This window comes from Bos taurus, chromosome 13, assembly GCF_002263795.3.
Source record: "Bos taurus isolate L1 Dominette 01449 registration number 42190680 breed Hereford chromosome 13, ARS-UCD2.0, whole genome shotgun sequence".
Taxonomy (NCBI): domain Eukaryota; kingdom Metazoa; phylum Chordata; class Mammalia; order Artiodactyla; family Bovidae; genus Bos; species Bos taurus.
The window spans coordinates 20,234,653-20,247,349 of record NC_037340.1 but is presented as its reverse complement, the minus strand read 5'-3'; the positions used below and the strand labels follow the sequence as shown (position 1 = coordinate 20,247,349).

Here is a 12,697-nt window from a genome sequence, read left to right as displayed (position 1 = left end):
AGTTAAGTTTATTCCTAGATATTTAATTCTTTTTGTTACAGTGGTAAATGGGATTTATTCCTTAATTTCTCTTTCTGATTTTTCATTGTTAGTATATAGAAATGCAAGTAATTTCTGTGTATTGATTTTGTATCCTGCAACTTTTCTAAATTCATGATTAGCTCTAGTAATTTTCTGATGATATCTTTAGGACGTTTTATGTACAGTATCATGTCATTTGCAGTGAGAGCTTTACTTCTTCTTTTCTGATCTGGATTCCTTTTATTTCTTTTTCTTCTCTGATTGCTGTAGCTAGGACTTCCAGAACTGTGTTGAATAAAAGTGATGAAAGTGGACACCCTTGTCTTATTCATGATCTTAGGGGGAATGCTTTCAGTTTTTCACCGCAGAGAATAATGTTTGCTGTAGGCTTATCATATATGTTTCTTCCTGACCTGCATACAAATTTCTCAAGAGGCAGATCAGGTGATCTGGTATTCCCATCTCTTTCAGAATTTTCCACAGTTTATTGTGATCCTCAAGTGGGGAATAAAACAATGAAAACCCAACTGAGAAATATGTTGAGAGGAAAGGAAAGAAAGAATAGATATGCACAGTTAAATAGAGGTAGATGAAGAAGATTTATATACATTAAAATTAAGTGCAAGGGGAAAAGAACAGTAGGAAAAGCAAACAAAGGAATAAATGTAGAAAAATAATAGGTTTAAAAAATTAAAAATGAAAAAAAGAGAAAAAAAGAAACTCCACAGAACTGCAAAAGCCCAATGTAGAGGCAGAGATTTATAACAACAATAAGAAATGTGACTGAGAAAAAAGAAACTGCTCAAAAGCTTAGATTTCATAGTGCCAATAAAATCGATAACTACAACAGAGGGGGACAAAAATGAAAAAAAAAATCCAAAAGAATCTACAGAACAAGTCAAAACAATAATAAATGTTTTTCTTGAGTCACTACCGTCAGAGTCCTTTCCCCCTTGCTGGGAGTCAGGTCCACCTCACTACCCTAGGAGGCCCTCCAACACTGTGCTGATCTCTGGACCTGCTGTGGGGGCAGCTCAGGCTCTAATCTGGTCCGACTTGTGTGTTCTTGCCTCCAATGTCCACAGCTATCAGAACTAGTGCATTTTCTTTTGTGGGAGCTCTCAATGACCTTATATATTCCATACACACAGAGTCTTCCTAGTTGATTGTGTGGATTTAATCTTCATCTTGTACAGCTGGTGGAAAGATTTTGGGTCCTATTCCTTAGCCACTCTACCCCTGGGTTTCAATTGTGGTTTTATTTCCACCTCTGCATGTGGGTCATCCACTGGAGTTTGCTCCTGAGGCTGCCTTGGAGGACTTGGGTTTGCCCCTGTGAGGCCCAGGTGTGGAGGTGGTACAGCTGCTTGGGTTGCAGGGGTTCTTGTAGTACCAGGTACTCAGGGGAGTTGGTGGCTAGGGCAGCAGGAAATATAGTGCTCTAGAAGGGTATGGCAACCAGTATTGGCCAATACACTCCAGTATTCTTGCCTGGAGAAACCCCTCCCTGACAGAAAAGCCTGGTAGGCCACAATCTGCAGGGTCACAAGGAGTCTGACACTACCGAAGTGACCCTGTGTGCATAGATGCAAGACTTTTTGCCTGTGGCAGCTATGCCTCAATGAGAGTTTAGCATGAAGGTGGCACAGCTGCTTGGCTTGCGGGGACCCTGGTGGCACCAAGTGTTCAGGGACATGGACTGACTCCACTGCAGGAGTTATGGCCCTATCAGAGTGTTTTTTCTAGCCCCTTGTAGCTGGCCATCAGAAGGCCTTTTTGGCCAGTCTTTCTCCATAGCTCTGCCTGTTCAGGCACTTAGAGGGCTCCCTTGCCTGGGATCCTTCTCTGTTGTTCAGTGCTTTAGACACATAGAGGGCGCCCCTGGCTGGGGTCCTACTCTGTAGATCAGTGCGTCAGGCACTTAAAGTGGCACACTAGGTGAAGTCCTACTCTGTAGTTCGGTGCACCAGACACTTAAAGGAGCACTCTGGGTGGGGTCCTACTTTGTAGTTCAGTGCTGGTTTTCTGCATGCACTTCTGTGTCTGAAGGTGTATTCCTGATGTATCTGTGCAGGGAGATGTACTCCACATCCACCTACTCCTCCACCATCTTGTTCTCTCCAATGTGGATTTTTTAAAATTTCTTTTCTGATTGCTGTGTTCAGGATTTCCCAGACTGTGTTGAATAAAAATGGCAAGAGTGGGCATCCTTGTTCTTTGCCTGATACTAGAGAAAATGCTTTCATCTTCTCTGTTGAATATAATGTTAGCTAAGGTGTCATATATAGCCTTTATTATGTTGAGGTATGTTCCCTCTAAGCCCACTTTCTGGAGAGTTTCTTAATCATAAATGGATGTTGAATTTCATCAAAGGCATCTATTGAGATAATCATATGGTTTTTATTCTTAAATTTTTTAATGTGTTACATATCACATTGATTTGCAGATAATGAAAAATCATTGCATTTGTGTGATCAGTATCAGTTCAGTTGCTCAGTCATGTCAGACTCCTTGAGACCCCATGGACTGCAGCACACCAGGCTTCCCTGTCCATCACCAACTCTCGGAGTTTACCCAAACACATGTCCACGTCAGTGATGACATCCAACCATCTCGTCCTCTGTGGTCCCCTTTTCCTCCCACCTTCAATCATTCCCAGCATCAGGGTCTTTTCAAATGAGTCAGTTGTTCTCATCAGGTGGCCAGAGTACTGGAGTTTCAGCTTCAGCATCAGTCCTTCCAATGAATATTCAGGACTGACTTCCTTTAGGATGGACTGGTTGGATCTCCTTGCAGTCCAAGGGATTCTCGAGTCTTCTCCAAAACCACAGTTCAAAAGCTTCAATTCTTCGGTGCTTAACTTTCTTTATAGTCCAACTCTCACATCCATACATGACTATTGGAAAAACCATCTCTTTGACTAGACCTTGGTTTGCAAAGTAGTGTCTCTGCTTTTTAACATGCTGCCTAGGTTGGTCATAGCTTCACTTCCAAGAAGCAAGTGTCTTTTAATTTCTGCAGTCACCATCTGGGGTGATTTTGGAGCCCCCAAATTTTTTGAAGCCCCCCAAAATAAAGTCTGTCACTGTTTCCATTGTTTCTCCATCTATTTGCCATGAAGTGATGGGACCAGATGAAATGATCTTAGTTTTTTGAATGTTGAGTTTTAAGCCAAATTCCTCTGATAAATCCCACTTAATCATGTATTAATGTATTGTTGAATATAATTCACTAGTATTGCAGATTTTTCCATCTATATTTATTAGTGATTTTGGCCTGTAATTTTCTTTTTTTGTGGTATCTTTGTCTTGTTTTGGTGTCAGGTTGATGCTGCCTCATGCCATGAATTTGGAAGTGTTCCTTCCTCTGCAATTTTTTGGAATAGTTTTTTTTTTTTTTTCTAATTTTATTTTATTTTTTAACTTTACATAATTGTATTAGTTTTGCCAAATATCAAAATGAATCTGCCACAGGTATACATGTGTTCCCCATCCCGAACCCTCCTCCCTGCTCCCTCCCCATACCATCCCTCTGGGCCGTCCCAGTGCACCAGCCCCAAGCATCCAGCATCGTGCATCACACCTGGACTGGCAACTCATTTCCTACATGATATTTTACATGTTTCATTGCCATTCTCCCAAATCTTCCCACCCTCTCCCTCTCCCACAGAGTCCATAAGACTGTTCTATACATCAGTGTCTCTTTTGCTGTCTCGTACACCGGGTTATTGTTACCATCTTTCTAAATTCCATATATATGCGTTAGTATACTGTATTGGTGTTTTTCCTTCTGGCTTACTTCACTCTGTATAATAGGCTCCAGTTTCATCCACCTCATTAGAACTGATTCAAATGTATTCTTTTTAATGGCTGAGTAATACTCCATTGTGTATATGTACCACAGCTTGCTTATCCATTCATCTGCTGATGGACATCTAGGTTGCTTCCATGTCCTGGCTATTATAAACAGTGCTGCGATGAACATTGGCGTACACGTGTCTCTTTCCCTTCTGGTTTCCTCAGTGTGTATGGCCAGCAGTGGGATTGCTGGATCATAAGGCAGTTCTATTTCCAGTTTTTTAAGGAATCTCCACACTGTTCTCCATAGTGGCTGAACTAGTTTGCATTCCCACCAACAGTGTAAGAGGGTTCCCTTTTCTCCACACCCTCTCCAGCATTTATTATTTGTAGACTTTTGGATCGCAGCCATTCTGACTGGTGTGAAATGGTACCTCATAGTGGTTTTGATTTGCATTTCTCTGATAATGAGTGATGTTGAGCATCTTTTCATGTGTTTGTTAGCCATCTGTATGTCTTCTTTGGAGAAATGTCTTTTTAGTTCTTTGGCCCATTTTTTGATTGGGTCGTTTATTTTTCTGGAGTTGAGCTGTAGGAGTTGCTTGTATATTTTTGAGATTAGTTGTTTGTCCGTTGCTTCATTTGCTATTATTTTCTCCCATTCTGAAGGCTGTCTTTTCACCTTGCTAATAGTTTCCTTTGTTGTGCAGAAGCTTTTAAGGTTAATTAGGTCCCATTTGTTTATTTTTGCTTTTATTTCCAATATTCTGGGAGGTGGGTCATAGAGGATCCTGCTGTGATGTATGTCGGAGAGTGTTTTGCCTATGTTCTCCTCTAGGAGTTTTATAGTTTCTGGTCTTACGTTTAGATCTTTAATCCATTTTGAGTTTATTTTTGTGTATGGTGTTAGAAAGTGGTCTAGTTTCATTCTTTTACAAGCAGTTGACCAGATTTCCCAGCACCACTTGTTAAAGAGATTGTCTTTAATCCATTGTATGTTCTGGCCTCCTTTGTCAAAGATAAGGTGTCCATATGTGCGTGGATTTATCTCTGGGCTTTCTATTTTATTCCATTGATCAATATTTCTGTCTTTGTGCCAGTACCATACTGTCTTGATAACTGTGGCTTTGTAGTAGAGCCTGAAGTCAGGTAGGTTGATTCCTCCAGTTCCATTCTTCGTTCTCAAGATCGCTTTGGCTATTCGAGGTTTTTTGTATTTCCATACAAATTGTGAAATTATTTGTTCTAGCTCTGTGAAGAATACTGTTGGTAGCTTGATAGGGATTGCGTTGAATCTATAAGCATAAGGGTTAAGTTTTTAAGTGTTTGGTAGAATTCACCTGTGAAGCCTCTGAAGCTGGATTGTTGTTTGTTGTGAGTTTTAAAATTATTGATTCAGTTTCAGTACTGGTAGTTGGTCTGTTCATATTTCTGTTTCTTCCTGGTTTAAGTTTAGGAGATTGTACCTTTCTAAGAATTTGTCCTGAAAAGCTAGGTTGTCCATTCCCAAAGTGGTAAAGAATCCACCTGCCAATGCAGGAGCTGCGAGAGAGGCAGATTCCATCCCTGGGTTGGGAAGATTCCCTGCAGTAGGAAATGGCAACCCACTCCAGTATTCTTGCCTGGAGAATCCCATGGAAAGTGGAGCCTGGCGGGCTACAGTCCATGGGATCGCAAAAGAGTTGGACACAACTGAACGCTAAGGAACAGCAGCAAGTAGTCTCTTATGATTCTTTTTATTTTTGTGATGTTGGTTGTAACTTCTTTTTCATTTATTTCTTTTCATTTTTATTGATTTGGGCACTTTCTTTTTTTCTTGGTGAGTCTGGCTAAAGGTTTATTCATTTTGCTTATCTTTTCAAATGACCAGCCTTTAGCTTCATTGATCTTTTTTTTTTTAGTTTCTGTTTTATTTACTTCTACTCTAATCTTTATGATTTCTTTCCTCTATTGGTTTTGTTTGTTTGTTTGTTTCTGTAGCTCATTTAGGTGTAAGATTAGGTTGTTTATTTGATGTTTTTCTTATTTCCTGAGGTAAGCTTGTATTGCTGTTAACTTCCTTCTTAGAGCTGCTTTGCTACATCCCATAGGTTTTAGATTGTCATGTTGTTATCGTTTGTCTCTAGGTATTTATTTCCTCTTTGATTTATTCAGTGATTCATTGGTTATTTAGTAGCATATTGTTTAACTTCCACATTTGTGTCTTTTTTTTTTTTTGCAGTTTTTTTTCTTGTAGTTGATCTAGTTTCATAGTGTTGCAATCAGAAAAGATGGTTGATATAATTTCAGCTTTCTTGAATTTGCTGAGACTTCTTTTGTGGCCTCACATGAGATTTTTCCTACAGAATATTCCATGTGCAGTTGAAAGAATATGTATTCTGCTGATTTTGGATGGACTGTTCCATGTATCTACATAATCCATGTGGTTTAATGTGTGATTAAAGTTAGTGTTTCTTTATTGATTTTCTGTCTGGATCATCTGTCCTTTTGATGTGAGTGGGGTGTTAAAGTCCCCTACTATTTTTGTGTTACTGCCAGTTTCTCTTTATGTATTATTAATATTTGTTTTATGCATTTAGGTGTTCCTACAATGGGTGCATATATATTTACAGTTTTATATTCTTGGATTGATCCCTTTTTCGTTGTTTAATTCCTTCCTTTGTTTCTTATAATAGTCTTTGTTTTAAATCTATATACTTTTTTCTAAGTATTGCTATGCCAGGTTTCTTTTGATTTTCATTTGCATGAGACATCTTTTTATATCACCTGACTTCTAGATGGTTGGATGTCTTAGGTCTGAAGTGAGTCTCTTGTAGGCAGTGTGTGTGTGTGTGTGTGTGTGTGTGTGTGTCTTGTTTTGTATCCATTCAGTCACTCTGTGTCTTGATTGGGGGATTTATTCTATTTACATTCAATGTGATTTTGATTGGTATGTTCTAATTGACATTTTGTTAATTGTTTTAGAATTGGTTTTATAGACCTTTTATCCCCTTTCATTCTCTTGTGTTTTGACGACTGCCTTTAGTGTCATGTTTGGATTCTTTTTTTGTGTATCTAGAGTAGATTTTTGGATTGTGGTTACCATCAGTTTTATATGTAGGAATCTCTCAATATACATGTGATTATTTTCAGTTGCTGATTTCTGCATTTTAAACATCTTAACAACCCTGTGTTTTCACTTCTCTCCACCCCCTCCATGACTACTGTTTTTGACATCGTCTTTTACATCTTTTTGTATCTCTTAACTGCTTATTGTGAATATAGAAAATTTTACTAGTTTAGTCTTTTAATCTTCCTCCTAACTTTGTATGTGGTTGATTTACTACCTTTACTGTATATTTGCTTTTAACAATGAGCTTTTAACTTTTGTACTTTTTATGTTTCTAGTTTTTGCCTTTTCTTTTCACTTGGGAAGTTCCCTTAACATTTCTTGTAATGCTGGCTTGGTAATGCTGAACTCTGCTTTTGGTTGGTTGTACAACTTTTGATCTCACCATCAAATCTGAATGAAAGCATTATGGGGTGTAGGTTTTCCCTTTCATCATTTAAAATACATCATGCCACTCCCCTCTGGCCTATAGAGTTTCTGCTGAAAAGTTAGCTGATAGCCTGGCCTTTTGGAGTTCTCTTTTACCTAACTTGTTGCTTTCCCTTGTTTTACTGTTCTCTCTTTATCTAAATTTTTCTCATTTTAATTGTGGTGTGTCTTGGTGTGGTTGTCTTTGGAATGATTGTGTTTGGAACTCTCAGTGCTTCCTGGACCTTGATACCATTTCCTTTCCCAGGCTATCGGAGTTTTTAAGCTATTTTATCTTCAGATATGTCCTCTGCCCCCTTTCTCTTACTTCTCCTTCTGAGATTTCTATAATGCCAATATTAGGTTTGATGTTGGACTGGTTCATGATACAGCTGGCTGCAGGATGAGTAGTTATCTGACGCTTGTTCCAACCTGGTTAGGGTTGTGGCCAAATCCCTGGGCAGCTGGCTACGGAGCCTAAGGTGTTTAAATACTTGGTATTGACCTGCTGGTGAGTGGGCTGGGTCCTACCATGGCAGGCTGCAGGCCGCAGTGGTCCTGGGGCTGGTCTGACTGGGCTGGTGGATAAGGCTGTGTCCCAGGGTGACTGTGGGCTCAGGTCCTCTGAAAGCAGCTACTGAGTAAGTCCCTTCCTGGCTAGTTGCTTGGCCTGAGGGGTCCCAGTTCTGGTTCTGACAGACTGGTGGGCGAGGCTGGGTCCCAGTAAGCTAGAGGGAGTATTCCAGAGTGGAGCTTGGTTGTGCCAGTGACCATGTGGTAGAAAGAACTTTCAAAATTGCCTGCCACCAGTGTCTGTGTCCCCATGGTGAGCTCCAGTTGCCTTCTGCCTCTCTGGTAAACTCTCCAAGAGTAGCAGGTGGGTGTAATCCAGTCTCCTTTTAAATGACTGATTCTGCTGTGACTCCTGGAGTGTGTGAGATTATGTGTGTGTTTTCTTAGAAGGGCGTCTCTATTTCCCATAATATTCTGACTTTCCTGAAAGTAAGTCCCATTGACCTTCAAAGCCGAATGTTCTAGATGGCTTGTGTTGGTGTAGGACTCCTGGGCTGGTGACCCCAGTGTGGGGCTTGGACCTCTTGCTCCTCGGGGATAACCTCTGCAATTGTAATCATCCTCCCTTTGTGGGTTACTCACTTGCGGCTGTGGATCTTGACTATAGTGTGACTCCACTTCTCCCTATCTTCTTGTGGTTCCTTCTTTAAATCTTTAGTAGAAGATTCTGCTAATCATCCAGTTTTTCTCATCAATAGTTGCTCTGTAAATGGTTGTAATTTTGATATGCCCATTAGAGGAGGTGGGCTCAGAGTGTTCCCACTCTGCTGTCTTGGCCAATTTGAGACTCTTTGTCTCTATTTTAAAACCCATGAGATATATTATCCTTAGCTTGTTATCTAGCATCAATTTCACATTTGTATTACTATTAATTAGTGAATAATTTATTTGCTCATTTTATTGCTCATTTAATATTGTTATAGATTATGCACATGATTCTTTAGTTACAAATAAAAAATGTTGTTCATATAATCTAATACCAGATGTTTTGTAATTCTAAAGCTCAGAGAAGGAAAGAGCTAGCCCTGCTATTTCAGATCTTTCACAGATCCTCAAGTCTCAAGATGGATCATCTTTTTTAAAGACTCCAAGTGAACGTTTAACTGATGAAGATCTATCCCGTATAGTTTCATCAAAGAACTATGATAAAACATTCACAACAATGTTACAGCATGAAGAAATTAAAGATGCACAGTCTGCTGGAAAATTGCTTCAAGAGAATGAAATGTTTGCATCATCATTCATCTCACCTTCTGTTGTTCAAAGAAGGGTACTGGGTACTGACATCTCAAAGGTGGTAAGATACAACATAATAAATTGAAAGCTTTTTATTTTAATTGCTATACATCTTCAATATTTTCATTCAATGTTAATTTAAAGCATCAATATTTTCCTATTTAAATGGAATTAAAAAATTCCCTTTTGATTCAATTATTACTATTTTTTAAATTTATTTTGTTTTGGAGTACAGCCGATTAACAATGTCATGATAGTTTCTGGTGGACAGCAAAGGGACTCAGCCATATGTATACATGTGTCCATTCTCCTCCAAACCCCTATCCCATCCAGGCTGCCACATAACATTGAGCAGAGTTCCATGTGCTATACAGTAGGTCCTTGTGGTTACCCATTTTAAATATAGCAATGTGTATATATTGATCCCAAACTCCCTAACTATGATAAAACCTATTATATATTTAGAATTTTAAAGGGATATTTGGGAATCAATATTTTAATATAAAAGTTCTCATCTGTACCAACAAAGAATTTGTGGCTTGAATTATAATTTTAATGATAAATTGAAAGATATGTAATTTTGAGACAGAGAAATTATTTCATGTTCATCTATAAACATTTTTACATATTAAGGTAATTGTGAGAGCATAGTTGTTTTGAAATAATTTTATATACCTTAAACATGCCTTAGAAAATTATTAAAATTGCCTTTGCTAAATACAATTTAACTAGGAAATTCTTAGTTAAAATTCTGGGAAAAAGAAAAATGATAATGATATTTGACATATATTCATATATATATAAATGATATTTAACATATTCACAATATTTTTTATCATGCAAGCTATTAAGTGGCATTATAAAAATAATTTTGTAAAGCCATTTGAGTTTGTCTAGAGATTGAATTAGGTGAAAATATAAATCTAAACTAGACTCATAATGTTAAAACATTAACTTGATTTATTTGGAATTATTTATGAAGAGGGATCACAATTTTGCTTGGGAAAGGTCCTTCCACACTATTAGGTGTTCCAAAATGTCCCTCATATGCATTAATTGTTTTCATTTTTAAGTTTGATACATTCAAGAAATAATGAAAGATAAAAAGTTTCTTTAATGATATTATAGAAGAAGGTAATTAGAGTTCTGTGATACATAATTTGTAATTACTTGTTTTAACTTTTGTGATTAAGGCTGATATTTTAGAAGAGAAATTTAAAACTAAGCTTGAAAAACAAACTTACCAAGAAGCAAGAGGGTTTCAAGGTAAAAAGATTTTGTCTTTTGTAAGAAAAAGATATTAATGACTTTGTGTTCCCATGTTGTAAGTAAATGATGTGAGAACATTACTAAGTATAGAAATAACTTTTTAGACAGTCATGAGATAATATATAAATATACTGACCAATGTGTAAAGATTAATTTGGTGAGTTAACATACTGCTCAGTCTATCTTAACTAAACTTTATGTAAAAGGAAAGTGATAGCTTTGTCTCAACCAAATAACAGTATTTGGCATTATGAATTCTTAACATAATATTATACCCCAAATTCATCAGAGTATAGCAGTAAAAAATATGCTTTGGGTTATAAATAATTAATGTTTTAGCTGGGTTTTGGGGTGTTCAATGTATATTTTATAAAACATCAGTTTATTCTTTTTTCCCAACATACATAGCTTTTATTATGACCCATCCATATCTTATTGCATTGGCTGAAACTTCCAAAGTAATTTTTTTTAAACAGTTATGATGCAAGGAGATCAAACCAGTCAATCCTAAAGGAAATCAGTCCTGAATATTCATTGGAAGGACTGATGCTGAAGCTGAAACTCCAATACTTTGGCCGCCAGATATGAAGAACTGACTCATTGGAAAAGACCCTGATGCTGGAAAAGATTGAAGGCAGAAGGAGAAGAGAACAACAGAGGATGAGATGGTTGGATGGCATCACCAACTTGATGGACTTGAGTTTGAGCTAGCTCCAGGAGTTGGTGATGGACAGGGCAGCCTGGCGTGCTGCAGCATGGGGTTGCAAAGAGTTGGACACAACTGAGTGACTGAACTGAGAGTATGGAAGTATTGCTCTTGTTTTGTGCTTTGAAATGAGAGTGTCTCTATGGTTTCACCTATGATGATTAGTTACCTGAGATAAATATTTTGATTATGGTCAGGATGTTTTCTTTTGTTCAGAGTTTATCATGAATTTTTAACCAGTATTGAACTCAATTTAATCAACTGACCCATTTTTTTTTGCATTGTGATAAAATATACATAAAATTTGACATTTTAATCATCTTTAAAGTATAAAATTCAATAGCATCAACTGCATTCAGTGTTGTGCAATCATCACTACATCTATATCCACAACTTTCATCACCCTGAAAAGAAACATGTTAGGCAGTAACTCCCAATCCTGCCTCCATCCGGCCCCTGGTAACCTCTCACTTACTTTCTTTCACTTACTCACTTGCTTTCTTCCACTTACTTACTTTCTGTGGGTTTGGCTATTATGTTTCATGTTAGTGGAATTATATATTTGTCCTTTTGCACCTGGCCTGTTTCACTTAGCATAATATTTTCAAGGTTCACCACAGTTTAGCATATGTCCGAATTTTGTTTCTTTTTATGAACTGTGGTGTTGGAGAAGAGAGATCCAACCAGTCCATCCTAAAGGAGATCAGTCCTGGGTGTTCATTGGAAGGTGATGCTGATGGTGAAGCTGAAACTCCAATACTTTGGCCACCTGATGCGAAGAGCTAACTCATTTGAAAAGACCCTGATGCTGGGAAAGATTGAGGGCAGAAGGAGAAGGGGACGACAAAGGATGAGATGGTTGGATGGTATCACCGACTCAATGGGCATGAGTTTGGGTAAACTCTGAGAGTTGGTGATGGACAGGGAGGCCTGGCGTGCTGCAGTTCATGGGGTCGCAAAGAGTCAGACACAACTGAGCAATTGAACTGAACTGAATGTATTAATGTATGACATACCACATTTTGTTTATCCATTCATCTGCTGATGGACATTTAGATTGCTTCCACTTTTGGCTACTGTGAATAATTCTACACGGAACATGGTGTAGGATATCTGTTTAAATCTCTGTTTTCAGTTGTTTGGGTAGGAGTATATTTGCTGGATCATAAAATAATTTTAAGTTTAGCTTTCTGAGGAACTGCACAACAGTTTTCCACAGTGGCTGCACTATTTTCTGTTCCTAGTAACAATGTACAATGGTACACACCCTTGTTTTCCTTTTTGTTTGAATTATGTTTATTCCAGTAGGTATGAAGTGTATCTCATTATAATTTTGATTCATTTTTACTTAATTATTAAAGATTATATGCATCTTTTTGTGTGCTTATTGGTAATTTGTTTATCTTCTTTGGAAAAAATGTCTTTACAACTCCTTCACCATTTTTTTTTTAATATTTAAAGTATTTATTACCTACTTGACTTTAAACCAAGTCTCAGTAAAACACAACAAAATTGTGCCACCATATAAATGATATCCTCTTATCAAAATTAAGTTAACTTGGAAATAAATATTTTAAA

General features: G+C 37.6%; 1 protein-coding gene across 18 annotated transcripts in view; it reads left to right on the top strand.

The window, feature by feature from the left end:
• The window catches only part of CCDC7 (coiled-coil domain containing 7), a 266,671-nt gene that overhangs the window by 58,715 nt on the left and 195,259 nt on the right, over positions 1-12,697 (top strand). For 12 of the 18 annotated variants that reach the window (XM_059892902.1, XM_025000939.2, XM_059892904.1 and 9 more), the window contains 2 exons: positions 8,957-9,205; positions 10,338-10,410. The exons of 2 other annotated variants lie outside the window; for them this stretch is intronic. In XM_059892902.1, coding sequence (XP_059748885.1) covers positions 8,957-9,205; positions 10,338-10,410 — 322 coding nt within the window. Of the gene's footprint in view, positions 1-8,910; positions 9,206-10,337; positions 10,411-12,697 lie in introns of those variants that run through there. 4 more of the 18 variants (XM_025000934.2, XM_059892906.1, XM_059892908.1 and 1 more) reach the window with 3 other exon arrangements.